Source organism: Penicillium cataractarum, assembly GCF_028827025.1.
Source record: "Penicillium cataractarum strain IBT 29864 chromosome Unknown utg000002l, whole genome shotgun sequence".
Taxonomy (NCBI): Eukaryota; Fungi; Ascomycota; class Eurotiomycetes; order Eurotiales; family Aspergillaceae; genus Penicillium; species Penicillium cataractarum.
Window position 1 is genome coordinate 2,161,062 of NW_026622738.1, and position 26,224 is coordinate 2,187,285.

A 26,224-nucleotide genomic window follows, 5' to 3' on the forward strand; every position below is an offset into this window, starting at 1 on the left:
GGAGAAAACCGATGGTCGGAATTGGGGTCAAAGCTGCTGGAACAGAAAACGATTGTCCACTCGGTAGAGGGACTTATATATTACGTTATGTGCTCATAGCTACTAACTAACTGTCTAGGTTTTGTCATTCTCAATGAAGCGCTTGGCCTTCCTGGTATGTGAAAATCTTCCATTTGCTCTACATAAATAACAACCCTGTAGAAGTCCAGGGGTTTATGGTATGTGGTTAGAGAGTCATATAACTAAGTTAGTCAAGGTCTGATTAGTTAGTCACCCATGAGCATATGGATAACTAACAGCTCAGGCTGGGAGCACGCACGGGCGACCACTCAGATTCCACAAACCTCGATTATGATTGCCGGATTATTTTGCCGGTATGTGAACACATACCATGAACCCCTTAACCTGACCTCCAGAAAATTCAAGATGTCAATCCTCCCTGTACAGTAACGTTCCATAAGTTTTTAACCTTAAAAACTTAAAAACTTATGCCACCTTCCAGCCGAAAATACCGCTAGACTAAAAATGCTCCATGGGCCACATTCTTAATCATACGAGCTGTTTCTTGTTCCGACACATTTCCTGTACCTCGGCGAATTTCGTCGACCCTGACGTCCACGTGACTAGGTAATCATATTGGAATTGGGTTGCTGAGCTCATCTAGGTGCACCAATCGGATTTCGACAGGTCTGAATTGCAAAGAAGCCCCTAGCTGGCAATTTGGTGGGCAAAACAATGACTAATACATGCGGGTCTATAGTAATTCCTTCTTCCGAGTACCCACTTCTGGTCCTGCTCCGACAAATCATCACATCATGGCAGGATGCCGGATTCTTAAAACAAACGTTTAACTTGAACCTTGTTAAGTAAACCTCGTGAAAACTGCTAATGAGTGCGATTTTCAAATACTCTTGGTGTTAAAAGGTCAAACGGTCAAATTGCTATATATGTCTAATTAATTTGGCGTCTTTGCCCGTGCAGTCGTTGAAAGGCTATAGCCATGATTTTAGAAGTTTTGTATATTTGTTCACATGATAGCTATGTACGCACAAATTAATGTTCAATCCGGAGGACTCAAGCCCTCTCTTGCTATTCAACATTCAAAAATGCGGCTTTCGGACTAAGGATCGATGTAAATTCACCAGTGCCAACAGACTTGCAAAGTTCATTTATGACTTTAAAATCCTTAGTAATGATTTAAGTCTGTCGAATACACTAAAAGTTATCACGATTCCACGGGTTAATAGGTTTGAGCATTTTGCTAGAGATCGTTGATACGGCGATGAAGCTTCTTATGTAGATTCAATGCCATTTGGTATCCTCAGGTTGTGATGGAATCCTTGGGTCTGCCTGGTCTCATTTGTTTCCAGAGAACCTGATCAAAAGCCGGTGGGGATATATACAATGGCTTCTGGAATCCACTAGGTGCTTCATGTATGGATCAAATGCCCTGTTTAAGCGAGTCGATTGAGCGCATGTATCGTAGATAATCAGATCTTGATGGTTCGTATTTGCTGAGCAAGATCTTAGAGATTGAGAGTAAATCCGATATGAGATCAATGAGATGTGTAGAAATCTTAGTAGGATCCTTTACAATATCAGCGAATTAAGGTTTGGATGGTTCTTGCGGCGGAGTAGCAGGTTATTGGACAGGATTAGCATATTTCCATGCACTATTAGCTAGTGCATAGTCCTTAACAGCAGTGATCCAGGGGATCCAATGTGTGTGGCATTTTCATGGGTAACTGAGCCAGGTGGCTCGAAGATCGGTTCAATCCATTAGATATAAGACGAAAATGACGCTTTAGCAAAAGGCTACATCTATCTGGCTCATAACTATCAACGAGAAAAGTGGATCCATTTCCATAAGGCCAAAAATGTGCCATGGGCAATATTTCAGCTTTATCTAGAAACATAACCAATCAAATAGATAGTTGTTAAGGTCGTCGATATACCTCCCACTGTATATTCTGACAAAGGCTTCTAGTAGGGCCCAAGGATATAGGTACGAAGCTATTCCTAGACTTTAAGAATAGAAAAACAGGGGTAATATTACTAGTTTAGAAAATGAGGTGTGATTTAAATAGCGTAAATATAGGAAGGCGGTCAAATTCTTTCATAGGCTGAAAGACCTGATAATTCGACCACGAGCTAGCAAGAAAAGACGAAAGGTGAATATAGCAATTTAAGAGTACGTTATATCCTAGCCTTCGCTCCGAAGAGCACCAGAAGAAAGCACGGTTGGCGTCAGAGGATCTCATACAACGGAGATGTATGATGAGGTTGAATGAGGCAATCGGCCTGAGCGTTAGGGTGAGCAATCAGGTTTCTCGGGGGCTGCTCATGTTTGCTCCGTGAGCTGCTTAGGGCGGCGAGGTGACTAAATCATTCTGTGCTCCAGGAGCAGATCATTTTCCGAGGAAGCAGTTTTACCGTCACCTAGATTACTGGATAATTTCCTCTTGATCATTGCCACAGGCAACTATGTATTTCTTCAGTACACTACCCTATAACTTTGCATGGGCAATTCCACTCCTTCATGAAGCATATTTGGAGACAACGCTCATCATAGAAGCTGCAGATGCCGACCATCAAGATTCCTCTTGTAGAGGCCACAGGCTCGCACTAGGCTCCCTCCATGAGCGTGGCTGCTCCGAATGACATCGTCGATGGCGTCGTTCAACCAGCAATTTCGCCGTATCAACCCCAGAAAGAGCCGTCTGGTTTTGGTTTCTCTCAATAATCGTCACCGGCTGAGCCGAAATACGAGGCGGCATCCATCCAGAAATCACCGTTTCATCTCCAGCTCTTTTGACCGTCGGCATAATAAAAAGCGACCGCGTCCTATCTAGTGGTTGTCGACGGATCAATCGGCGAAGTACACTGCGATGAACGTGCTTCCGAGCTTCGGCTGAGGCGGCAGAGAGATGAATATCTTCGGGTCTTTCTTTTAGTAGAGGGCGAGACCAGAGACGATGGACTCGTGGGTTTCGTGATCGGATAATACCCGCCATTTCGGCGTCGTCGTATTCGAGATCCTCTGCTAGGAGCGGAACCACCGTGGCTTGTTGAAAGGGCCATGGTGTGAAGTTTGGGAATCCAGCCCTAGGTTTGGAAATTCGCAGCTCCAGGCTGCGAGGTTCGCGCATGCATATCTCCGAGCCACAGTGTGGCCAGGAGTGATGCCTTCTGTGATGTGGGATGTGAGGCATTGCTGGTGTTGGTGAAAAGGGTGGAGGAGGTAAAGCTTTTGGAGATGTCATTCAGATAGAAAACGAATAACCAACATCCATCATGGATGGAGATAGTGAGTGGTTTCGCTTTGGGATAAGTTTAGATTGTGAGAAGATTAAGAAATATTCTATTCTTCGTCTACCAGCTATCCACATTATAAATCGAGTGGTTGTGGCTGACATTTCTAATGAGGCTCACACGTGCCGGGTTGAAGTGCCCTCGACAGCGGCCCGGGTGACTGAATAATCATTCGTTCGTTTAGAATGACCTGTAAGCATGCAGAAAACCTACAACCAGTAAACTGGTATGGACGACCTGGCTATATGGTGTGTTCTGGGTAGGAAGCCCGTAGCCCTGGGTGGTGGGTGATACTAGGCGGGTACTCAAGGCTTGATATATATTCCCGCCCGCTATACGAAATAGAATGGGTTGTAAACCCCCTATCGATGGCACACACCTATGAGAAAGCCCTGTTATACAACCCCGATCACGACAATACATACCTGTACCCCGAGAAATAATATCCGCTACAAAGCGGCACTAAACCGGTTATAGGAGATGACCTGGAAAAGTGATGTGGTCAAGAGATCCGGGCGAGCATTATCGGAGATCACACCCTGGCCCCATGACCCGGGTTGATAGGGCTGCACTATGCGTTATATACAAGTTGACTCCAGTTTATATATCACGATAGTGTCACCGAGTAGACTGGATGTAACACACGGTCGGCAGATAGCTGAAATGAGCATCAGAATTCCATTGTGTGGGTATGTAGTAGTCACGAGAAACTAATTGGTAGCTTCATTAGGGATCGTTTCAAGGGCATCCTTAAGAAGGCAGATGAATTTGAGAAATTGTAGGTCGATAATAATAGAACATAGTAAAGTGTATGCACGACTAAGAACTTAATTATGTCCAACTCCTCGAAGGTAAAGGAGAAATATGCTGGAGAATGGCATGTGACCTGAATGGCGGAATAACTTCATAAGTCCAAAATTAAGCTCAACCAGCACCAAGTGGTCGAGCGGTAACTCGATCATCTCATCTTCCTTGGTCTAGTGGTCATGATTTCCGCTTGTCATTAACACCGATAAGCGCGGGAGACCGGGGTTCGATTCCCCGAGGGAGAGTTTCTTTTTGTATGTTTCTTTTTGGTCAATCTTCTTTTTTATTCCCCTGGCTCTTAATAGCACTATCTATTATGAGACTCCAGTTTTGCCTTGGTTGATCCAGCCAGTTTTTCATAAATTTCCATCCTGCTAAGTACCTGCGAAGTATATGTACTTCCTTCCCAATTGGCTATGATGTTCAGCAAGAATATATCGCTACAGTAGCACGATATTAAGAACAAAAAGAACGAAATCCTAGTGGTCGGCATTCATTCGTTGGTGATCTAGCTCTTTCTTGCCTCAAACTTGTGTAATCATGGTTGGAGTTGTGGCCCTGAACACGTCTAAGGTGGGGATCAAGTCCCACGAGGCTTCCCCCACACTTGCACGGGCGTACACTCGAAATACTGGACCTTGGAATGATATAAGTGCCTTGTGGAACCTGGGTCACAATGACAACAGTAGTCAAGGATGTCAATAATGCTCAATCGTGTACCACCTGTTGAACCATTCGAATACGGCCTAATGTTGGTCTTGTTGAAAGTACATATATACTGTAGTTTGTATATGCTTGACGATCTCGATCCACCCATAGACACCTAAGGCCACCAAGTGGAGCCCAAACATTCAGCTCGAAGAATCTCCTGAGCTTCACTTCTTTCTCCTTTCACCATCCCCCACCGGCTGTATATAAGCATACAACCTCTCCACTGGCGCATTCGCTCTCTAGAGCGCAACATCTACCACTCAACCTATATCACCACACACCAGCCCCCCCCCCCCCCCCCCCAACCACGCCACAATGTCCACCCCCGACTCCTTCACCCTCGACCTCCCGACGGTCCTCTGCATCGCCTTCTCCCTCTCCTTCATGCCAATCGCCTACCTCCTCAGCAAAGCCCTCATCCCCTCCACCCCACACCCGCAACCGCATCCTCTTCTTCTGGCACGCCTACGACGCCCTAACCCACCTCTTCATCGAAGGCTCCTTCCTCTACCAATGCTTCTTCAGCTACGCCTCCCTGCCCACGGGCATCCTCAACTCCGGCCCGCACTTCCTCAACCGCTCCGACCGTGTCTACGGCCCGGCCTACGGATCCGGTCCCAGCGCGCGCCTGTGGCAGGAATACGCCAAGGCGGATCGGCGCTGGGCCGGCGCCGATTTAACGGTCATCTCGCTGGAGCTGTTGACCGTGTTTGTGGGCGGACCTGCGGCGGTTTATGTGTGTTATTTGCTGTGTCGGTCGTCAAATGAGAAGCTTAGTGCGAAGGTGCGGGGTGGGGCGAAGGCGACGCTGTGGTTTGTTGCGACTGCGTTGGCGACGGCCGAGTTGTATGGTGGGTTTATGACCTTTGCGCCGGAGTGGTTGACTGGTAGTTCGCAGCTTGCTACTGAGGATCCGGTTTATCTGTGGTTGTATCTGTTCTTCTTCAACACTCTTTGGGTGTTTATTCCTTTGTGGGTGTTGTGGGAGGCTGGTAAGGAGTTGCAGGCTGCTTTTGTTACACAGGAGGTGGCGGAGGCTGAGCAGAAGGGGAAATAAGTGGGGTGATTCGATACTGTTGGACAGATGTTGTACAAATGGATGAACGGATATATGGAAATTTTGGTCATACTTGGATTCCACTGGTTTGGGAGTTTTCATGTGTGTTTGATTGACTGTCTCGACGATGAACATTGGGGATGTCGAGATACTGGAATACCTAATATGGCACTGGTTGAGCTAGGTTCAACCCCCTGTTATTAAACACTCGATACATAATGAAAAAAAGGGCAAAAACAATGCCATGATTATACTGTACACCACGCTGGAAACAAAGTAAATAAACCAATCTGATATCAATCAACACCCATCATCCATTAGCCTTTCATACCCCGATCCTTATCCCAAAACCAGTGGTAGAATGTCTTCCACTCCTCAGCCTCATCCTCAACATAATCCCCGACCAATTCAGCAGTCTCATTGATCTCATAGGAAACACCTGGAACCTTAAACCCAGTAGAAGCATCGACACCGTGGGCTATACTTCCAATCTTCGCAGCAGTCGTTGCCGCAGCCACATTGGAAGTCATATCAACGGTGACGCTACCAGAATGATTCTTCAGCGCCTCTTCGGCACCTTCGCGCGTCCGCTCGGCTAATTCACGGGCTCCCTCTCGCGCAATCTCACTGTATTCTTCGGCTTGTTCTCGGGCTCGTGCTAGAAGCTCCTCGGGGGAGGGATAGCGGCGCGCAAGGATGAGAAGGATATAGTAGAACCTGACGATGGATGCGTATACGGCATCTTTGGCCAACATGGTGAATCCGTGGGAGAAGAATCCCTTCAAGACTTCTCCCGGCAAACCGGCATACAGAGCAGAGATACCCTCCGTCTGGTAGATCGTTGCTACAGTCGAGAAAATCTTCGGCGTAAGCGTGGCCAAAACAGCGTTTGAACCAGAGCCCTGGGTGACCGGCTTCTGAGTGCTCTTGAGTGCCTGCGCCCTGGTCTTCGCTAGAGAGAATGGGTATGTGATTGACGAAGCGGTTGATTTGCTCAAAGCCGCTAGTAGGAATGTCACAGCAGCCGAAGGCCGCTGGCGCTTCTCGCGTGGAAGGAGCGCGTATTTCAGCACCTCATTGAGGAAGAAAGTGATCGATGGGTTGAGTGTGAGAACCAAGGATGCCGAGTACCCCGACCAAAAGCCGGCGATTCCCTTCTCAGCACGAATCTGAGCTGCAATTTCCGCTGTCGATAGTTCCTTACCATCCTCCCCGCCCTTTCGCGCTGCAGTTTGTTTTCGGGTGACGATATTCGACAAAGGTGCCGTGAACAACTTTGAGAACGCCCCAGCAACCATACCAACCGCAAGCTCATCCCAAATAGGCAGTACAATATTCTTGCTTTTCGCTGCCTTGGCAGGTCCGACTCGAGCAATGATTCTCCGTTGTCGAACGGTATTGTATGCGAGGAAGAAGAGGAATGAATCTGCGACCGACTTCCATGTATCCTGCGCCAGACCAGGGTAGAACCCAGCCCAGCCCTGCTGTTCATAAATCTTCCGAGCTGCATCTAGGATATCCTTGTACTCTGGTTCATCATCAGAGCCGTTTTCTGATTTGTCCTTCTTCGCTTGGGTCTGGAGGCGGGCGACGATCACGTTAAGTGGGTAGACGATGACGTTTGATATCGCCGAGCCGACCGCACCGGCGACTGCGTTTCCGAGAACTGGCAGAGCTGGGCCGCGGAGAGCGGATGTTTTCCAGTCTTCTCTTGGGTCGCGGGTTTCATAGCGGAAGGAGGGGTGGAAGGCATCCTGGATCGTGTGGGACTGCGTTAGAGAGATGGGGATGGCAAGGAGAGACTCAACGCACCAATTCTGATTCGTAAGTTAGTTTGTATTCTGCCATGATTATGACTGGAGAGGTTTCGCTTCTCTCGAGTCTTATCCTTAAGATGGGTAAGACTGATGGGGTGAGATATCAAGTGTGTTTACAAGGCTTGTTCATTGGTGGGCTAGACAGCGGGAGAAAGAGTTGGTGACAGGTCTCTCACATCGCCCACAATACGAGAGAGAAATATTTAGAAAAGCCTCAGTCAGCGACCGAGAAGACCAGGAGATAAGACTTAAAATGAACGTGAAGGGCAAGACTGAGTGATGGCCGAGGTCCATGCCTGGCGGAGACGTCGATTACATCATGTGGTCCGTGCAGGGAAGTGGTCTGATAACGACAAACACCCTCAGGCGATCAAGCATTGAGACTGTGATCGATCTTTGAACGAGTGGTCTAACATCTTCGAGGTGGTAGAATCAGTGAACTTACTCTTGATCGAGGAGCTGGCTCTTGTATTTCGGAAAGACAGCAATAATGCGCTGCCATCATTTGGAATGCTTAGCTCAAGCGTCTACTCCATCTCAACTAACAAGTACCCACGGCTAGAAGAGCGTCAAGCGTTCTTCATGTATCTTTTGAAGAAGGCAAGACTTCTTGACGCTGCACATTTGGGTATAAATGTTGCCAATGTGACACCATATTGATGAGAAAGCCCGGTCTTTACAGCGTTTTGTGGACGCCCCGAAGAAGTATTAGAAGGCAGAGTTTCGGACGAGAGATTACCAAGTACATCTTACACACACTCTTACAGTCTACAATCAAACAACAAAGACATAATGGACTAATGGCAATTGTTCCATTGATACCCACCAGGGCCAAGGTAAGCCAAGTCAACTAACTAAAAGGTAAAAGAGAACCCCATAATGGTAGCCCATTCCCATATTCGCAGGAAAACCAAAACCATCCCAATCCAATACCCTGCAAACCCCACCGGCCAACCGGGCAGATACCCTAGTATAGCCATCATAAACCCGATAGGGGCAAAATCAAAACCCGCAAGAAAAAACCAAAACCATCACACCATAGCGCGTTAAAAGGGGAGAAACGGGACCAGCAGTGAGAAAGAAAAGCCACGGCATTATCAAACGCCAACGTGGGCTTCCCCCGCTAACCACCAGCCCAGCAAGTCAAATGCACAAAAGACGCAATTAACCACCGAAACCGTAGAGGGTACGGCCCTGGCGCTTCAGCGCGTAGACAACGTCCAGCGAGGTAACGGTCTTACGCTTAGCGTGCTCGGTGTAAGTGACGGCGTCACGGATGACGGACTCAAGGAAGGACTTGAGGACACCACGGGTCTCTTCGTAGATCATAGCGGAGATACGCTTGACACCGCCACGGCGGGCGAGACGACGGATGGCGGGCTTGGTGATACCCTGGATGTTGTCGCGCAGAATCTTGCGGTGACGCTTAGCGCCGCCCTTGCCGAGACCCTTACCACCCTTGCCACCTATTGAGATTGTTAGTTTGGGATGTGTTCATGTTAAAGTAAAAGTATGTATAAAAGAAAGTCGACGAGGTGAGGACTGTATAGCGACGGCAAGGTGCTGTGTAGAGTATAAGGTGGAGAGGATATAGATCCAGCCTTGTCCCAGATGGGTAAGGCATGGACGCATGGATGCCTTTATGCCTGGGGCATCCAACGCCACCAAATCACGTGCAGCCAGGGGCATCACCACCTCTCGACCTCATCACAGCGACCACCACGCGAACAGAGCCCATCAGGTCAAAATAAATAAAAAAAAGTAAATACTTACGTCCAGACATGATGAGTTAGATGAGAGGATTGATGAATTAGATAAGATATTGATGGAAAAAAATCCGGGGTGAAGACAGCCTTTGATAATAGGGCGGTCGGGACGCGTCGAGAGATAGACGGGAGTTGAAGAAAGAGAAAAAAAACGAGAGGGGGAAAGAAACCACTCAGCGATGGGCGGGGGGAACCAAGGGCTTAAATACGTGTAAGGAGCTGACTACGCGTGATTTTTTAGGGGGGAGGGCGGGTTGGGGGTGTTATGTAAGCCCGTTGGTTTTACATTCTGCAATGCGGCGGTAATTGGCAGGCGGCGAGGGAGGAAAATGGCTGTTATGAAAGGCAGGATTTGAGCATGTCTTGTTGGCCTGGGGGCTGCCCGCATTTTCCACGAGGGAGCGTATTGAAGTGGGTGAGAGTCACGTGGCGATAAGATAGATGGATGGGGCCGTTCCCGTTGCAGGCGTGGGCCTAGGTCGGAACTAAGTTCTTAGTCATGAAGCGATTGAGTGATAAGCGACAAGGGACCTTATCTACGGAGCACATTGTACCATGGAGTACGGAGTACATACTGCTACCTTCAGGAATGGACTCCATATCTATATACATTCTACAACACACTAAATGAAGGAAGAACGAATAATTCACGACTGTAGAGTAAATAGTTCTTTTTCGTCGGATCTCTCAGTTCTGGCGCAAACTCATCCCAAGTTACGTCGACTCTACCCCTCGACTCGACTCCTTCACGCCATATCTACAGTGTATCTTACACTCTATGGCAGAAATAGAATATTAAAGTATATATAATACAGCCTGTTAAATGAAGGCTAAATGAAAAATTCGCGATAAGTGAATAAAGGGTTCTTTTTATCGCATCTCTCACTTCTGGCGCAAATTCATCCCAAGTTAACTCGACTCTGCCCCTCGAGCCCCTTGACTCGACCTTTCTACAAACGCATCTAGAGAAATCTACAAAAGAGCTACTAGATACTCTACAACAAAATATTATCATGACTCGAAATCGCGTTCATTCGTGTCTTTCATTGTCAAGACTATGCTACTAAACTGCAGCACTAGTCTCCACCGTGAACATCATATCTTTCATGCTAATCCATCGCAAACTTGCATCCAATCCAGCTAATGCCCATAAAACATATTGAGCAAGAAAGTAAAAAAAACATGAAAAAGAGAAAGGAAGTAACAAATCCCCCCCGGAACACCATGCAAAACTTGAAAAAGGACAAGAAAAACAATCAGGCCAACGATAAAAATGCAAATGAGAGCGGAGGCGGGCCCAGCAGACTAGTAAACTTTTTTGGTTGAAAAAAATGATGAATCCGCCAAAAGGCAGGATAAAAGAATCGAAGAGGCCTCTCGAGGTAATTTGGTCTGTGGGTTGAGGTGTCGCAGAAAAACGCGAGGTTGAAAAAAAGCAAAGGTAGAATATCGTATCGTCATCATGCATAATCGAGACAAACTGCGGGTGGTGGTGATGATAAGGGTAGCATATCGAGGGTGGGAGAAGACGTGAGAATGACCACATGAGACAAAACTCCCGCGCGGATGATTTCTCCCGACGCGAGTCGTGGAGTCTCAACAACAACCAATGATTCTAGAAAAAAAAGCTCCGCGGTTTATTACACATCGCAAGAGCCAATTCCTTGTCACCAGTTGCGGTCAAAAGCAGCCACTTTCCGGTCATCGAGTGTGGAGGAGGAGATCGACCATGCAGGGAATAAAAGATCACTGAGCGCCCACACAGGGCGCATATGCACTGTCCGCAAAGGACGGAAAGAAGAAAGAGTCGGGCATCTCCAGGAAAGAAACATCATATCCCCTTGAAACACAAAAATCTGTCAACATTGCACGCTGGGGGAGAAAGGGAATGGTCGATGACCAGGAATGATAGCAGGACTCCGGAGCGGTCGCCAAGCTTTGATGTCACTCACCCTCGAATGACAGGCGACGACTGAGAGTCCTTCATGAATCCATTCTGCAACGTGCTTTGGTGGTAGGGATAGCGAAACGCCATCGAAGGCGATACGCGTGGGGAGGCCGAGGCTGGACGAGATTCCGAGCGAGGTGGCTCGGTCGCATCTGGGTCTCGTCGGGGTAGGGAGCGGGGAGAAAGGGGAGGGGAAGGAGCAGCCGCGTTGAAGTATCTCGACGTCTCGTCCGCTTTAAGGTTGAGGGTGAAGTTCGCAAAGTTTGGCGGCTTCTCGTTTGATGTATTATTGGTGGGAGAACCGTACTGCAGGATTAGGTTAGTGTGCTGTCTTCCCAAAGAGCCTGGCGAATAACTTACAAAGCAGTACTTATCCACCAGCTCTTTGTAAGAGGAAGACTCGTGGCATGGTTTGCTAGATACCAGTGAGGACGGCTTCAGATCCTCTGATCGAGCATCATTTCTCACTGGAGAAATCCGACCTGGCCTAATGTCCAAGACTTTCTCCACCGGCTTGGCCTTTGGTGCCTCTGGGGTCTGACTAGACCGAGCGCGTGCGGTCAGAGTGGTCCGATCGACGGGAGTCTTGGTCCGCATAGCCGCAGTCAGCGATGCCCCAAAGTCATACCGGTTGCCGAATGCCTGTGGGTGTGGCTTCTCGCGACGCTTTGGTGGGCCGATCGTATCAATGTCGTTGGAGGTGCTGCGGCTCAAAGGAGGTCCTGCATTCGCGGTGAACGGGTTGGCGAACGGCGCCTTCTTGCCAACGTCGGCGAAGTCCTCGAATGAGAGAGGCATGGACTGTGGACGAGAACCAGAGTGAGAGCCGGTGAATGTGCGACTACGAGGAAGAGCCGGGCGGCTACCACCAGATGCCTTGTTCGTGGCCGGCTTGGAGGCTTTGACGAATTCGACTTGGTAGTTCATGCCGTTGTTGTTGTCCCAGTGCTCTTGACCGTCGACGGTGTACCGAATGCATACAAACATGGTCTTGCTTTCCAAGTTGGCCTGATCATCGAGCTTGATGTCGAAGGTGAACCGATCGTGGCCATCATGAGCGTGCTTGCGACGGACATCGTGGCTGTACACGGCAACGACTTCGGACACAGTCCTCCAATGATCGAACGTGAAACGGGCAGCCACATGCTTGTGGAACGCGAGGTTAGCCACAGAGACGGAGCCAATCAGACTCTTCTTATCAGCTGAGAGGAACAACCGTTCTAGGCGAACTGCATGAGTAGCGCGGTGGGGCGCATCCTTAGGGAAATTCGAGAGCCGCAACTCCCACTCCCACGATGGGGTAGATTTGTCCGCATCATGACCAAAAGGAAACTCGGTCTCGCCATCGTAGCTGTCCACCGGGGACGTTTCGGCGCTAACGGCCAAGGGTCGGTCGAGCTGCAAGAAATGCCGAATGTGCTCCAATTGTGAGTCGAAATGCACTGCCTTGGCGTAGACTGGGGTACCGGGCATGCTCGAAGGTCGTCGACGAGCTGTGGCGGGCCGGAGAGCTGGACGAACCAGTTCGCCCGATTTCTTTCTCACCATTGGGGGCTTAGGGGTAGCCTCGGCATCACTGTCGTCCGGCGAGCTGGTCAATGCCTGTTCCCTCCTGAGATCCACTGCTGTTTCAGTAGACGAGCGTGAGTGGGAGATCTTGCGAGACTCCTTGGAAAGCCGCAAGTAGTTGGGCTTGGGTCTGGATTGGAGAGTGGGTGGTGCGAGACTCGATGAGGATTGAGCCTCAGTTCCCGACTCTTCGGCCGTACGCATCGTCTCTCTTTCTGGTGAGAGTTCTCTCCGCTGTTCAATTGATCGCACTGCAGCCTCGAGTTCCTCAAGCTTGATCTCGTCTCTCGGTTCGGACGATTCCTCATCACTCGAGTTGGCCACGGATTCTGGGGGCGAAATTACCGCCCCCGGGGGAATGGCTGCATTGTTTAAAGGCGGCGGAGACTGGCGGAGACTGGCATGTGGATCGATGGTGGGGGAGATGCGGGATGGGGGCTCCGAGGAGGAAAGCCCGGTCGATTTACAGATCGACGGGCTTCTCCTGTGCCGACGGACGTATGAGGTGGAAGAGTAGGATCGAGAGTTCTGCAATCGATGGGATGCAGATTGAGCCACGCTGGGTCGTTCGGGGCGGGTATCGGAGGGGAGATGAGTGTATTCGATGTGCTGCGCGGCGAGCAACGACTTCCCAGGCGCAGTGTATGGCATCCGGCCGACTTGTGTGTCTCAACACAAGAAGGTGGAAAGTTGTATGTGAGCAAAGAACGGGGCAGCAAGGTGCTCAAAGGTTCAGTGCAGACGCAAAGATGAATCTGGATGGAGGAGAGAGTTTGAGTTAGTTCTGGGGTCCATTTTTTAATGAAAGGCACTGGTGGCGAGAGAGATGATGTGGGTAGGAGGCAGGAATTGAGGAACCGACAGGCAGGCGAAGACGGCATCACCATGCATTAGCCAGAATGATGGTGACTGGAGGGGAGGAGGAGGAGGGTAGTCGAGGTGAAACTTCTTCGGTTGTCGTAGGATAGATGCAGATGGTGTGGCACCCGAACAATGGCGAAAGGAAAGCGCGGACCAGTGGGGAGGTGGGTAGTATTAATGAAAGGGTATCACAGCAGTGACACCAGAAGGCAGTGAAGAGAAGAGCCGGTCGAGACGACAATATGGGGAGGCTCGGGGGGTGGGAAGGTGTAGAATGAAGCGAAGTGGAGAGCAGAGTTGAGACTTGAAAAGGGTTTGGGGAAAGAGGAAAGGAAGAGCTTATCAATCCTACCGATGGAAAACAGCAATCGCGGAGTGGGGAGTGTGGCGATTAACGATATGGCGATGCTATCGGGGTGGGCCGATCACCAGTCGGGTAAAATTCAAAATCCCCAATATTGAATAATAGAATATGCAAATGCAAAAGCAAAAGCCCCCGGAATATTCCAAAATAAAATAGGATTCCCCAAAATGTACAATCCGGAACAACCACAGTTGGTAGGATGGGATGATTTCGATCGAAGATCACCTCACTCTCTGTACCTCGAAAGTACCCGAGAAGTTGTGCTGGGGAGGGAGGCAAAATGGACCTTTTTAATAAGCCATGTCCCGCTTGGACCGTTCAAATGGACAATGATAAGAAGACTTGAGGGGAGTGTCAAGTTTATAGGTTCCAAGGTTCCTAGACCGGTTGAGGCAAAAGTATGTCCGGAAGAGGAAGGGGGAAGGATATAGGAATGAAGAGTGGAAAATTGAAAGAAGAGCTGGATAAATGCGATAGAAGTAGGGAATTATAGGAATCGGATAGCTTCCCTTGTTAGCAGGAAAAATCCAGAGTGATGGGAACCGGGAACTATCATATTTTAATATTGATGACTTAATTAAGTTAATAGGGAAGAAAAAAAAAAAAAAAAAAAAGATATCATCATTGCCCCAAAGTGAAAGTACAGTAGTAGTATAGTAGTATACTAGGGGCAAGTAAAAAAAAAAAAAAGTGGAACAAGATAAATAAAGACCGGGGGAACCGCAAGCGCCCATTGAGACCAGACCAGGCCATTGCAGACTCCGAATCCTACCGTCAGTGCGCCGTATAGAAAAAGGTGGCTTTAAGAGAGGCCGCTTGGGTCGTTAGGGACACGCCGAGTGGGTCGTGGTCTGGACACACAAAGTTACTTGGACTGTTGGCGCTAGAATACTGAATAATACTGCGTACAAATCGTACAATACCTTGGAGATAGAGTATCTTGATAATCACGGTATATCTAGAATATCTATATTATGATTATTATCTAATATCTAATATTTAATACTCCGTATATATCCCATAAATGTTACAGACTACTGCGGTGTAGGTGACTTGCATATTCCAAGCAGCCATTGATCTGGTACTACTCCGTACTCGCCATACGTTATCCGTGCTCTCTCTCTATACTCCCGTAGCCTCTTTTCCCTGGAGTACATCCCTCCGGTATGTACACCCGTGTCCACTCACAGGTACCGAGCTGAACTGGGGCGAAAAAAAAGGGCTCCCGAATTTTCCGCAACATGTGGCCCCTGTGCACGAGGGCGTTGGAGGATCTCCATTGGCGTCGAATTGCGATCTTTAGCCCTGGGACTACTACAATCAACTCAAACTCTCAATACATTAACTCTTTGGATTAGCAGTTTCCTCGAGGGGTCCGCGGAGTAACCACGACCTTTATCATACGTTCTCGATTGCAATTATTATACAATTTAAACATTCCTGCCTACGACGACATCCCTTCTCATTATGGAGACAGCATGTACAAGTAATGTACTCCATACTGCTCCGCCCACCTGGGGCGCTAATCAACTCCAGTCCACTACATTTTCACCTTGTGTTCCCTGTTTTTCTTTACAACTGACGTCTTGCAATTGTATCACCTCATCCACTTCTTTTCCAAGGCAGTCCATTTCTTTCCCCCCACCTCTTTCCAACCCCCCAGATACGTAGTCACGGGAATTTTGCGACCGGGATGATAGATCTACAGTAGCGTGCAGCGTGAAACAATTGGAACATGTTGCCGTCGGTGAACAGAGGGCCGCGCGACCGTGGTTACTCCCGTACATCGACAAGTTCTTTTTTAGTTCTTCTTATCAAGACTCTGTTAGCGGCGAGGTCCGAGTCCCCCGATTTCACCCATCTTCATTGGGGCGTCCCGAACTAGGCGACCAGGGAAAAAAACCGAAACCGAAACCCTCGCCGAAACCTCCCCCCCACCAGACAGTAGTTATGGAGTCTGGAATATGTGATATGCTCCATGCATGAATATGGAGGGGATATACACTGCGCAAGTGCTGAAGCATAAACCTTCCTGTTCTCCTCCTTTTCCCCCTCATTTTCAGCGATGTCAATGGTCTAGCCCATTTAGCATTAGCATTGACCACAGACTACGGGGACTCACCGTCGACAAAATGCGGGATCAAATGGTGCAAATCCTTGCGTCTAGCCTCTTCGTCCTTGAGGGTCGACATCTTTGACATCTCGTCTTTCGTTGCCCGGTCCGACCATGGAACGGCACGACCACGAACCCTCCGCATCCAAGGGCCTTACTGTTCGCAAACCAAGCCTATACTTTCCGCCAATTGCTACAGAGCGTTTGCTATCCTTTTGAATCGTATCTTGGAATTATAGTTTTGAGTGCATCGCCCATAGATGCAAGGAGGTGTCTCGCTGACCCGGATGGTGGTAGCTGCGGTGGGACACGACTGTAGGGATTGGAAGACTGGAGAAGAGCATGAAACCTTCTCAATTGTCGACTGGTTTCCCCCGCTGAGGGAGTTTCTCCCCCAGGATTAACGGATACACAAAGCGCTTGGATGGAGAAAAAGTGGGCAAGTTTGTAAAATGAACAACTGGGGGAGGAAGGGGACCGAGTGTAGACGTCTCTCGTCTACAATCTCTATAGGCCCCAGCATATCAATACTCCGTGACATGCAGCATGCAGTTAGATATCTAGTCCAACGCTTCTCGTCTGTGGATCGACAAGCAGCTGCACTCCATACATAAGTCTCAGTCTCCAGTTGTCTCCATTGCTCCAGTGCTCCACAGGCTGAGTGCCGCAGAACCCGGAGTTGGGTGGATTGGGGCCGACCGACCGACCGACCGAACCTCGTTCGGGGTGGGATTTTTTTTTCATTCCTCTTTTTTTTTACTTTTTACCTGGACTACCGCGAACAGCGGTGATTTAAGCTCTTATATTGCAAGGGGAACACGGGTCGCAATCTGTTATCTACCAAAGAGATCCCAGATTCTTATCAGAACCCAATCTATACTCAATTGACTCGGAAAGTCGTGATCGTTAAAGAGTCGAAAAAGAACCTGTAGCAGGTTTATACTCCGTCCACAGCCGGGGGGAGTAGTACTCAGTCTGTGGTAATACCACGCGTAGAACCCAAGTAGTGGATGACGTCAAGATGCATTTGACAGGCCCGAGAGTCGCTAATTTCCTTGGTTTTAATTTTCCTTGGCGAGAGGTCTGGGCCCCCCCAGTCGCTCGTGCAGGGCCAGCAACTATTTGCCCTGGTACCGTGTGCAACAATGGAAGAAGATAGTTGCACGACTTGGAACTCTGGTGTTCGCGGGAGGCTCGGAGAACTCCTTTCTTTCTAGGATCAACGACGCTATCAGCCGCAGCGGGAGAACTATCTGATAATCTCTTTCCAGGGCACGCCATTGCTGGAAAATCCCCCATCTCCATGGGACCCGCCCTTGCCGAATATCTTGTTTATGCTCTGGAATATGGAGTACGAAGTACAAACGGGAGCATGCCTATGGCGTAGTTGGTACCTCCGAGGGTACTCTGCGCTAGAGGGACCATGGGAGCCCAGTTGTAAGTATTTTGATATACGGAGTCGTAGTGACTACTTTGCTAGTTACTATATTTGATGTCGCTGTCTGTAAATTTAGTGGTGGAGACACGCGCCCATATCACGACAGGGGTGGTTAGTACCAGGGCCGAGTGCCACAACCGGAGGTTTAAGAAGTTTGGTCTGTATTTAATTTTTTGTAATTGAGGTGGATAGCTCGAATAAAATTGATGTTATATTTTGAGTGTATAGCTATTACACTAACTACTCACTCAGTCTGCTATATTGACGTTCGGACCACCCAATTCCGTGTTTCACGATACAAAAAGCGCCCCAAAAAACGTTGAGACGGGGAGGCGCATGTCTCACACCGAGCAGTCAGCCAAGAATTTTCCTACTCGTCGCATATCAAAATGGCCCATGCGCCCGGGCCACAAATCAACAGCTCCCCCTTTGTTGTTGCGCCTCTATGGCGCACTCTAAATTCAATTTCAATCTTAGCGGCACAGAGTTTTCCAATTTTCTCGCCACCCTCAACCCTTTTGACTACTAACTATCAAAACCGAGACTAAAGTAATATGATACTGTACCTGTCGTTAGTTATCGGCCTAAGCCGTAACTTTATTCATATGATTGAGCTTTGATATCCACCTTTGATGAGCGCGCTAATCCTCGGTTTGGCAAAAGCCGGCCCTGAAACTGAGCTCAGCCAGTGGCTCCATCGTGAGTGCTACTACTGGAAGGTCGAGACCGGATACTAGTTCAGTGCTAGCTGGTTAGCTACTTCACTTGGCTTAACTTTTTGACCCTGGTCTCGTACTCGGGCCTGACTAACCATTTGACTTTGTGTTTTGAGGATGACCACCTTGACCCTCAACTCTGCGATCGGCCCCTCTCTCCCCCCTCCTGCATAATCAGAGCCTGTTCGCGATGTTGATCTCTCTATCTCTCCAGATTTTCATGTCCCAGACTCTCGCAGACAAACTTCACCCCACCACTCCGCTTTCCCCCTGGGCAGTGTCCCGCATTTAGTGTTGTCGGATTCATGCGCCCATGGAGCTACCCAGCCTGGGAAAGTATCTCGATCCCCCTAAAAAACGGGCTTTGATATCGGAGACTTGTACTTCCGTACACAACAATGCAGCCTCCATGTACGGGCTGATAAGGACTGGGACTTGTATGTGCTGCAGTGACTCAAGGCCGCAGAAGGTTTCCGACCATGTCTGTAGCCACCGTAGCCACCAGCAAGGCGATAACGCTCGTTGGCTGGTCACCCCCTCCTCGTCCCTCCATCACGAAAGAACCTGCTTCCTCCGTGTGCACCTTCTTCTTTGTTCCTCCGCAAGGGAACCTTGGGTTGGCTTTCGCAATTCTCTCCTATTTCGAGACGTTATTTGCCTCTCGGCTTGCACACCGAGATTCGCAATAGACAGACGCGAATTCGACAAGAAGCCTTGACGAACCAGAGAGCTCGGTGTTTTTGGCTCAGGCAATCGGACCATCGCGCCATCGAATCACCAAGAGCGTCCTGAACGGAACCCCGTGAAACCTCCCAAATGTGGTGGGCGAAGCGCCCGAGCGTTACTACCCAGGAAATTGTACCGGGGGTTAGTAGTAGTTTGGGAAGGTTGGATTGGCTTCAACTGGCAGAGTTCAGCCCTAGATCTTAGTCTCTGACACATCCGAGCTCAGTGCGCTTACTCTTTTACACTCTTCACGAAGAATACTCCAACAAGGTTTCAGTTTCTTATTGTTTCATGAACCTTTTTTTTCTTTTCTTTTGCCTGGATGAACATAACTCTCTACACCGCTTGCTAATGCTCGCCATCGCGCACATCATCTTTTTTTTCCATCCTCTTTGATTCACCGGTACTAATGTCTTGGCCTGCTATGGCCTTCGATACGGGTCCCCCCCCCCACCTGCGCGGGCGTTATTGTGGCTGAACCTTGATATGAGAGCTTCCTTCGGCTTCAGGCCTGCCGAGTCCCTCCTTCGCGAGGCAGACCATTCCTTCACTGCCACCTCCCAACCTGAGGCGCCTGAAAACACCAATCGTGCCCATTTCACCCTTGCTCACTCTGCTCGCGTCTTTCATGTACCCCAGACGTCGACCTTCTAGCCCACCGCCACAGCTCGCTAACACTTGAGAAAAGTGTTGTGGAAATCATCAGTCTATGACGACAACATGAACATTTCTCTCCAGTCTTTGTCCGAGGCCCCTGTCTCCGGGTGTTCACCTTCCCCGTGCGGGGTCACCATGTTAAGACCATCGCTCGCGCAATCTGCATCGTTTGCGTCGCGCTCGGATGGGAATCCCCCGCCATGGACGATCTGATGCGATCTGGGGTTGAGCTGACTGCTTGCGGCTCCCTGTTCACATTGCGGGGTCATGAAAAGTGTTGCGATAGCAAGATCAACTACGAATCAGAGCACTCGTTCTGGCACGGTGTTCGCTCAGCCTTATCTTCCCCCCGGATTTCCGGATTCGCAAGGAAATGTCGGTGTGACGCGCAGTCAATTGAACTTGATCGAGGACACGTATCTAGCTTTTTGCTCACTCACTATGAGTGGTCATTAAGTTGTGATTCTTGAGATTGGGTTCCCTCTCTTTTTCCTTGAAAGACTGGTGTCCTCGGAAAATTCTTGAAGATCATGGTCTGTGATCGCTATCTATTGGCTGGCATAAGCCTGATAGCTCCAGGGTCCTCATACCTCGTAACCAAGCGCTTGTCTGACTCACTATGCAGTATCTCGCAGCACTTAAGCAAGCCTTAGATACTATATTTGCATTGCGAGGGGGCACATGACCTTCCTATCTTATCCTGCAGGGATGCTGACACGTTGTCCCCTGATTGTTGATGATGAATTTGCAAGGGTATTCTCGCGTAGTAACTGGTAGCATATGGGGCCAGAAAGACATCCTGTGTTGTGTACTTGGTGCCTCAGCCCGGGTAGAGTTCCCCTCAGCTATAGCAATACCTTTGCGCTCAGACGATCAGGGACCACGACACCAGTCCGTGCTCGAGATATGTACTACCAAATCCAGAACTGTACCCCGTAACTCCATACATGTACAACATCCGCTAGTGTTCTCCGTGTACGAGGAGTCCGGAGTACAGCGACCCAGCAAGTCCCTAGTCATAAGTGATATACAGATTTACAGTGATAAAATAGAAACACTAGCGAGGGGGGGGGGGGGCAATGAAAATCAGAAACTGGATATACTTCGATTCCCACCCACGCTTATGCATGGCATGCAAGACAACCCACCGGCGTCCGCCAAATAGCCCCGCAGGGCCCCGCTAAAACTGGCAAACACAACAGTCGACCATAGCCTAGACCTTATCGCGCGGTAGTCACCGAGTCAGTGCACCGCAATCCCGGGCCCCCTTGGCCGACTACTCGACGGTTGGCGGGGGCCGAGAGTGGGGCGGGGTGGAACGGGGCGCTGCGAATGAGAATATACGACACAGTTAGCATACTGTACATAGTAGTTGACTAGCTTGGCTGGGTCCTGCAATCCGTACATAAGGCGGCGCGTTAGTGCGGCGAACTGACAATTTGCGCTGCATGCGTGGGAGGTCAGTGCATGGCATCATCTGGATTAGACTGTAACGATTGGGATGGGTCTCCATCTCTCAGGGGCTTTTCATCAATTGTTTTATGTGGTGGATGTACAGCACGGAGGACTGTCTTCCTTTTTTGTGCAAGTGTACCCCGATAACGAGTGGGGGTACGTCCAGTACAATATAGTTTAAGTGAGTGCCACTGTATATACATACAGAAAGCCATCGGAAACCCCCACCAAACGTACTTCTACCAATGTCGGGCGTCAGCGATGGTGGTTTTTCGCGACCGAGAACGTCTTGATGGCGCTGCTGCCCTTGTCTCCAGTATACAGTCAATGTGTTCAATCCACTCGACTAAGGTTTCACCCCCCTTCGTATAGTTTAAAAAAGTTTCCGAAGTATTTACCCTCGGACCCTAGAGGCGGAACCAAAGTAGCTCCCGCCAGAGTCTCAGACTAAAGCGATCGTAGCTCTGGGCGCTAGATTATGAAATTCTTCAGCGAGCACGGTGCTTGCTACCTAGTCTAGTAATGAAGGAATTACAATAAAAGAAAGCATCGTACAGGAAGCATTGGCGATCATGCTCGGAGGAAATGGATGGATTAGGTACCGTTTCCCAGAGTAACATTTCCCATTCCAATGGAAAGCTTTGGGGCTGCGACACTGCAAGCTGTCAGGAGGCAAAATGGAAAATTGCGTGATATCGGTCCTCCCAAGCTATTCCTGCACCATCATGATTCATACATAATGTCTTCGTTATCGTTCCACGCCTCGAAACCACCGTGGCGGGAGAGGCGCTTGCCGCCGCCGCGCCATCGTGCCACTCAGGTCCAGTCAGAAACGATGCTGGACGCAGGCCCTCGTCCGTGTACTTCTGATAACTAACTCACAACGAATCATCCCCTGGCCGTGCGGTCGTGTGGCGGTGGTGCCAGGGCACACTAAAATGGAGGACAAGGCTGTAAGTTACCTTTGCGCTCCCTTTTTGTTGGGGGCGCTAAGGTGGTCGTCGATAGATGAAAACTAGAAACTGATTTGCGAGGTCAATTACGCCCAGTCTAGTAGCTAGTCCTGCATAACGTCAATTAGACCCGGCTGGTCGGGTGGAGCATTTCAATCCTTGGGGCCTTTGATTGTCTGTTTTTTTGCTAAAATAGACCAGACTGCGTTAGCTACTGTGACTCGTTGTTAATCTCCCGTCTGCGCATGTTAGTATGCATGGATACTAGTTACATGGATATACCTTAGTGAGGGGGAAGGTCATAGCTATCAAGCTCCCTGTCGCAGCCAAGCCATCTACGAGCCAGTCAAAGAGCTGATCTGCTACCCGCACAGGTACGCGGGCACGGTGGATCAACATCTTCAAGCGGAGACTTTGAAGGATTCAGGTTCTAATTTTCTGGAGAGGACTGGAGTTCGGGGGGGGGGGGGGGGGGGGGCAGTGCTCCATACTCTATACATACTGTATACTCCATATGGAGTAATGTTGGAGAAATATCCACAGCATCCACACCGGAACACTCCACATTAGGAATTGCCGAGCATCCTATCAGTCAATGTGTACTTGTGGACTATGTAGTTAGAATAGTGGAACTAACCGTCTGATTGCCAACGCTCTGGGCACTGCTATCAACATAGCAACTGTAGATATCAGCTTCCCCCCGCGGAGACAAGTCATAATGCATGCGCCCTCCGGCCTTTGGGATTGCGGGGTGCAGAAGGCCCCTGCTATCTGCCACTTCACTTTTCACTTTTCACCCTTGACCTCGTTCTCGTGCTGACCTAGCTGTTTTCCGAGGTCAATCCGGGGGGTGAAATACCCCGCGCTTATGCTATTCGACCCAGCACTGTCCCCAACGCTCATGCATTGCCCTTACGTGGCCTAGATTGGCAGCATAGTCGAGTGAGGAGAAAGGGATAACCAGCATTGGTCTCCTCTCTCGATCCTTCTCAACTAGCCTATCTCCGGCCCGCTCTTCCTCTCTTCCCCGGCCTTCAATCTTCAGCTCCTCCTTGCGCTCTGTACTGTAATACTATCAGCCACAACCGGCACAGGCGTTCAACTAATCTCCGAATATCTGGGTGCAGTACAACTAACATTTCCCACGTTTATACGATGAAATACTAGATGATTCTGCCCAAACTTTTGCCCAGAAGGCTGAGTACCATCTCCTGCCCGCATCGCACCCCGGGAGATCCGTGATAGATGACCCATTGCATGCCTCTAACCAGCGCCCCCGGATCTCTCGGTAACACAGATAGAGCTCTTGGAAAACCATCACCTGATACATAACCCCTAGCACAATCTACAAGGGCAAACAAAGCGATCCGGCGTTCCGGCCCTTCCAGAGCCACAATGGTCCTCGCTAACGCTATCTCTCCCCCGTAAACAAAGACAAACCAGAAACTCAATTCTTCACATTCACACTCTCCTTCTACCCTTCCCCTCTTCACACCGTATCGCTCAGATCCTTCTTTTATTGGAATCAGTTGGCTCAGCAACGCCACCACAACGCCGTAGAGGACGTCTGAAAAAACTTTGCAAAGACAGGGGAGGTTTGTTGAGGAGAACTTTGCGGTTGGATCCCTCTTCTTCCCCCCTTCTGTGGCGACCCTGAAGTGTTTGGGACTGGTTTGTACATGGCAGGGGCCTTTTTGCTTCGGGAATGTAGTCGTAAAGTCACTGGGAGGTATTCGGGTTGCTTCCAATAGGAAGGGGTTAGGTTGGTGCAACATATGAGTTTAGGGACTGGTCTTGCAGTATTTCCGCCACCACTGATGTATAGTAGTTGGTTCTGGAATTATCTATAATGTTTGCTTGATTGTGGGTATTGATGTAGTTGTTGATCGTTGAAATTTTGATTGTGCTCTAGATAGGTTGCCCGTTATGCAATTCGTTGCATAGTCTCGTCTGTGGGGGGCTTGAGCGACCGGATGCGTTTTTCTCAAGGTTTCCCGCGGTGAGTATGGTTCCATTTTCAAACATGCTCGGAGATTCATGATCAAATTGAAAAATGAAGTCCCATGAAGACAGGAAGCACGGTGACTTCCGTTCATGAGATTAGCTTCTTCCCAGACAGCCCCAAAACCATAAGGTGTCTTGAAAGATGCAGAGAAACATTCTAGAAGGGATATTAATTCGAATATCTACTAGACCTCCACAATCAAAGATACCCTATATTGAGGGCAGCTGCAGTTCTGATTGTTCTTTACATCAAGTCCAACAATCTCATCAAGCGCATCCAGTCCTTTACGGTCGACCCAACTGAAGCTCGAGTCAGATTCGAAGCTCCTGTCAAGATTTACAAGATAACTCAGTCGCGCAATTGGACATCTCAGAGCATGCAGCTGTGATACTCTCATTGCTGTAGGATGAGTTAGGTATGTTGAATGTCCCACAACAAGAAAAGGTGTTGGCACGTGCTAAGATTGTATCAGGCCGTTTCACCAAGACTTTGATATCTATTGAAATGTTCTTCAGCCAAACTCGAAAACAATCAAAGTCACACAGTGGCTGTGAATAGACAGAACAAGTGGAGAGAGTCTGATTATCATAATCTGGGGTCACGGTTGAAAACCGAAACCATACAGACAGATAGGAATCAATCGAGAAATCTCCTTTGCAATGGACATTGAAGTTATTCTCTCTTTCCATGACTGAATTATCTTTCGAGTTTTCATCATCTGTACAGTCAAAGTCATGGACGACCACGATGTCCCAAAACACGAGATACCCTCGTTTAGGCAACAACAGTGATTCGCGCTAGAGCTTATTAATCAGGCACGCAATCTCAGAATCACCACCTCATCTCACAAAAGGTGCCATTGCTCACACTGCTGCGCTTGTCGTATATCTCAGCCTGAACACGGCTTGGGTATGCCGTGATATTGACAATAGCTACAAGAAGCTATATTGAGCGCAGATGAATGTTTATGCTGGATAATGATTTCTTTCAGCATACTCCATCGGATCTGACGAAACCCAAAGTGACGGCCAACTGTTCAACAATCTACCTTTTCTATGCCCCCTGAACTGCTGAGCTGGAGACAGACAATCGTCCTCGCGAGTTCCCAGCTCATTGCTCATTAGCCTCGACGCTGCCCTGTGACCACTTGCCTTCGGTACGGCCCAGCTAAAAGTAATCAAGCTTCAGAGCTTTTGTTCTGGCCAAAATGAAGGTCATACTGGAGCCCTACAATCCTGAATGGCCGCTCAAGTTCCGCAAAGTGCAAGAGCAACTCTCGTCAATTCTCAAAGACGTGCCAATTATTTCGATCGAACATGTTGGAAGCACGTCGGTTCCCTCTATGAAAGCCAAACCTGTCCTTGACATCGACATCATCATCCCGGCATCCTCCCTCGAGGCCGCACGGAGTGCCCTGTCGGACGCAGGGTATACTGACTGCGGTGAAATGAATATTCCTGGCCGTGTCGCATTTAGACAGCCGGGATATGGAAAACTTGACGCAGCTCACGGCATAGGAGCACCCGGAGAGCTACGGCGTAATACATACGTTGTGGTCGAGGGGTGTTTAGCATTGAGGAATCATCTCGATGTGAGGAGAGTGTTGTTGGAGGATCGAGAGTTGCGGGAGGAATATGCACGAGTGAAGAGTAATATGGAGGATATGGACTTTGAACATATTGGTCAATATGTGGCTGGGAAGACGGAGATTCTTTGCAAGATTCTACGAAAGGCTGGTTGGAGCGATGAGGAATTGGAACCGGTGATTGAAGCAAATAGATGAAGCTATATTTATACTAGTAGCATCACGACAAGAACCTTGTCTCTAGGGCTATATGTTGGTATTTGAGAGATTAGGTAGGTATCTAAGATCTATATATCCACTTTTCATAGGCTCGCATAGTCAATTTGGACGACACGACTACACTCGGCACTTCTGTCATTTGAGA

The 26,224-nt window shown here is 49.0% G+C and overlaps 6 protein-coding genes across 6 annotated transcripts; 3 read left to right on the forward strand and 3 right to left on the reverse strand.

Moving 5' to 3' along the window:
* Window positions 1-11: 11 nt before the first annotated feature.
* Window positions 12-450, forward strand: N7496_002854 (uncharacterized protein; the record flags this gene model as incomplete). The annotated part of the gene is made up of 5 exons (XM_056695785.1): window positions 12-63; window positions 119-154; window positions 202-218; window positions 271-374; window positions 417-450. The coding sequence occupies 5 exons, from the start codon at window positions 12-14 to the stop codon at window positions 448-450; spliced, it is 243 nt and encodes an 80-aa protein (XP_056557997.1).
* Window positions 451-5,145: 4,695 nt separating this feature from the next.
* On the forward strand, window positions 5,146-5,887 carry N7496_002855 (EXPERA domain-containing protein; the record flags this gene model as incomplete). The annotated part of the gene is made up of 2 exons (XM_056695786.1): window positions 5,146-5,184; window positions 5,243-5,887. The coding sequence occupies 2 exons, from the start codon at window positions 5,146-5,148 to the stop codon at window positions 5,885-5,887; spliced, it is 684 nt and encodes a 227-aa protein (XP_056557998.1).
* Window positions 5,888-6,204: 317 nt separating this feature from the next.
* N7496_002856 (putative mitochondrial carrier protein) lies at window positions 6,205-7,735 on the reverse strand (the record flags this gene model as incomplete). The annotated part of the gene is made up of 2 exons (XM_056695787.1): window positions 6,205-7,641; window positions 7,700-7,735. The coding sequence occupies 2 exons, from the start codon at window positions 7,733-7,735 to the stop codon at window positions 6,205-6,207; spliced, it is 1,473 nt and encodes a 490-aa protein (XP_056557999.1).
* A 1,133-nt stretch (window positions 7,736-8,868) lies between these two features.
* Window positions 8,869-9,487, reverse strand: N7496_002857 (histone H4; the record flags this gene model as incomplete). Its single annotated transcript, XM_056695788.1, has 2 exons — window positions 8,869-9,170; window positions 9,478-9,487. 2 exons carry the CDS (start codon window positions 9,485-9,487, stop codon window positions 8,869-8,871), a joined length of 312 nt encoding a protein of 103 aa, XP_056558000.1.
* Window positions 9,488-11,216: 1,729 nt separating this feature from the next.
* N7496_002858 (protein phosphatase regulator GAC1) lies at window positions 11,217-13,638 on the reverse strand (the record flags this gene model as incomplete). The annotated part of the gene is made up of 3 exons (XM_056695789.1): window positions 11,217-11,310; window positions 11,423-11,724; window positions 11,779-13,638. 3 exons carry the CDS (start codon window positions 13,636-13,638, stop codon window positions 11,217-11,219), a joined length of 2,256 nt encoding a protein of 751 aa, XP_056558001.1.
* Window positions 13,639-25,482: 11,844 nt separating this feature from the next.
* On the forward strand, window positions 25,483-26,058 carry N7496_002859 (GrpB family protein; the record flags this gene model as incomplete). The annotated part of the gene is made up of 1 exon (XM_056695790.1): window positions 25,483-26,058. The coding sequence occupies one exon, from the start codon at window positions 25,483-25,485 to the stop codon at window positions 26,056-26,058; it is 576 nt and encodes a 191-aa protein (XP_056558002.1).
* Window positions 26,059-26,224: the final 166 nt, after the last annotated feature.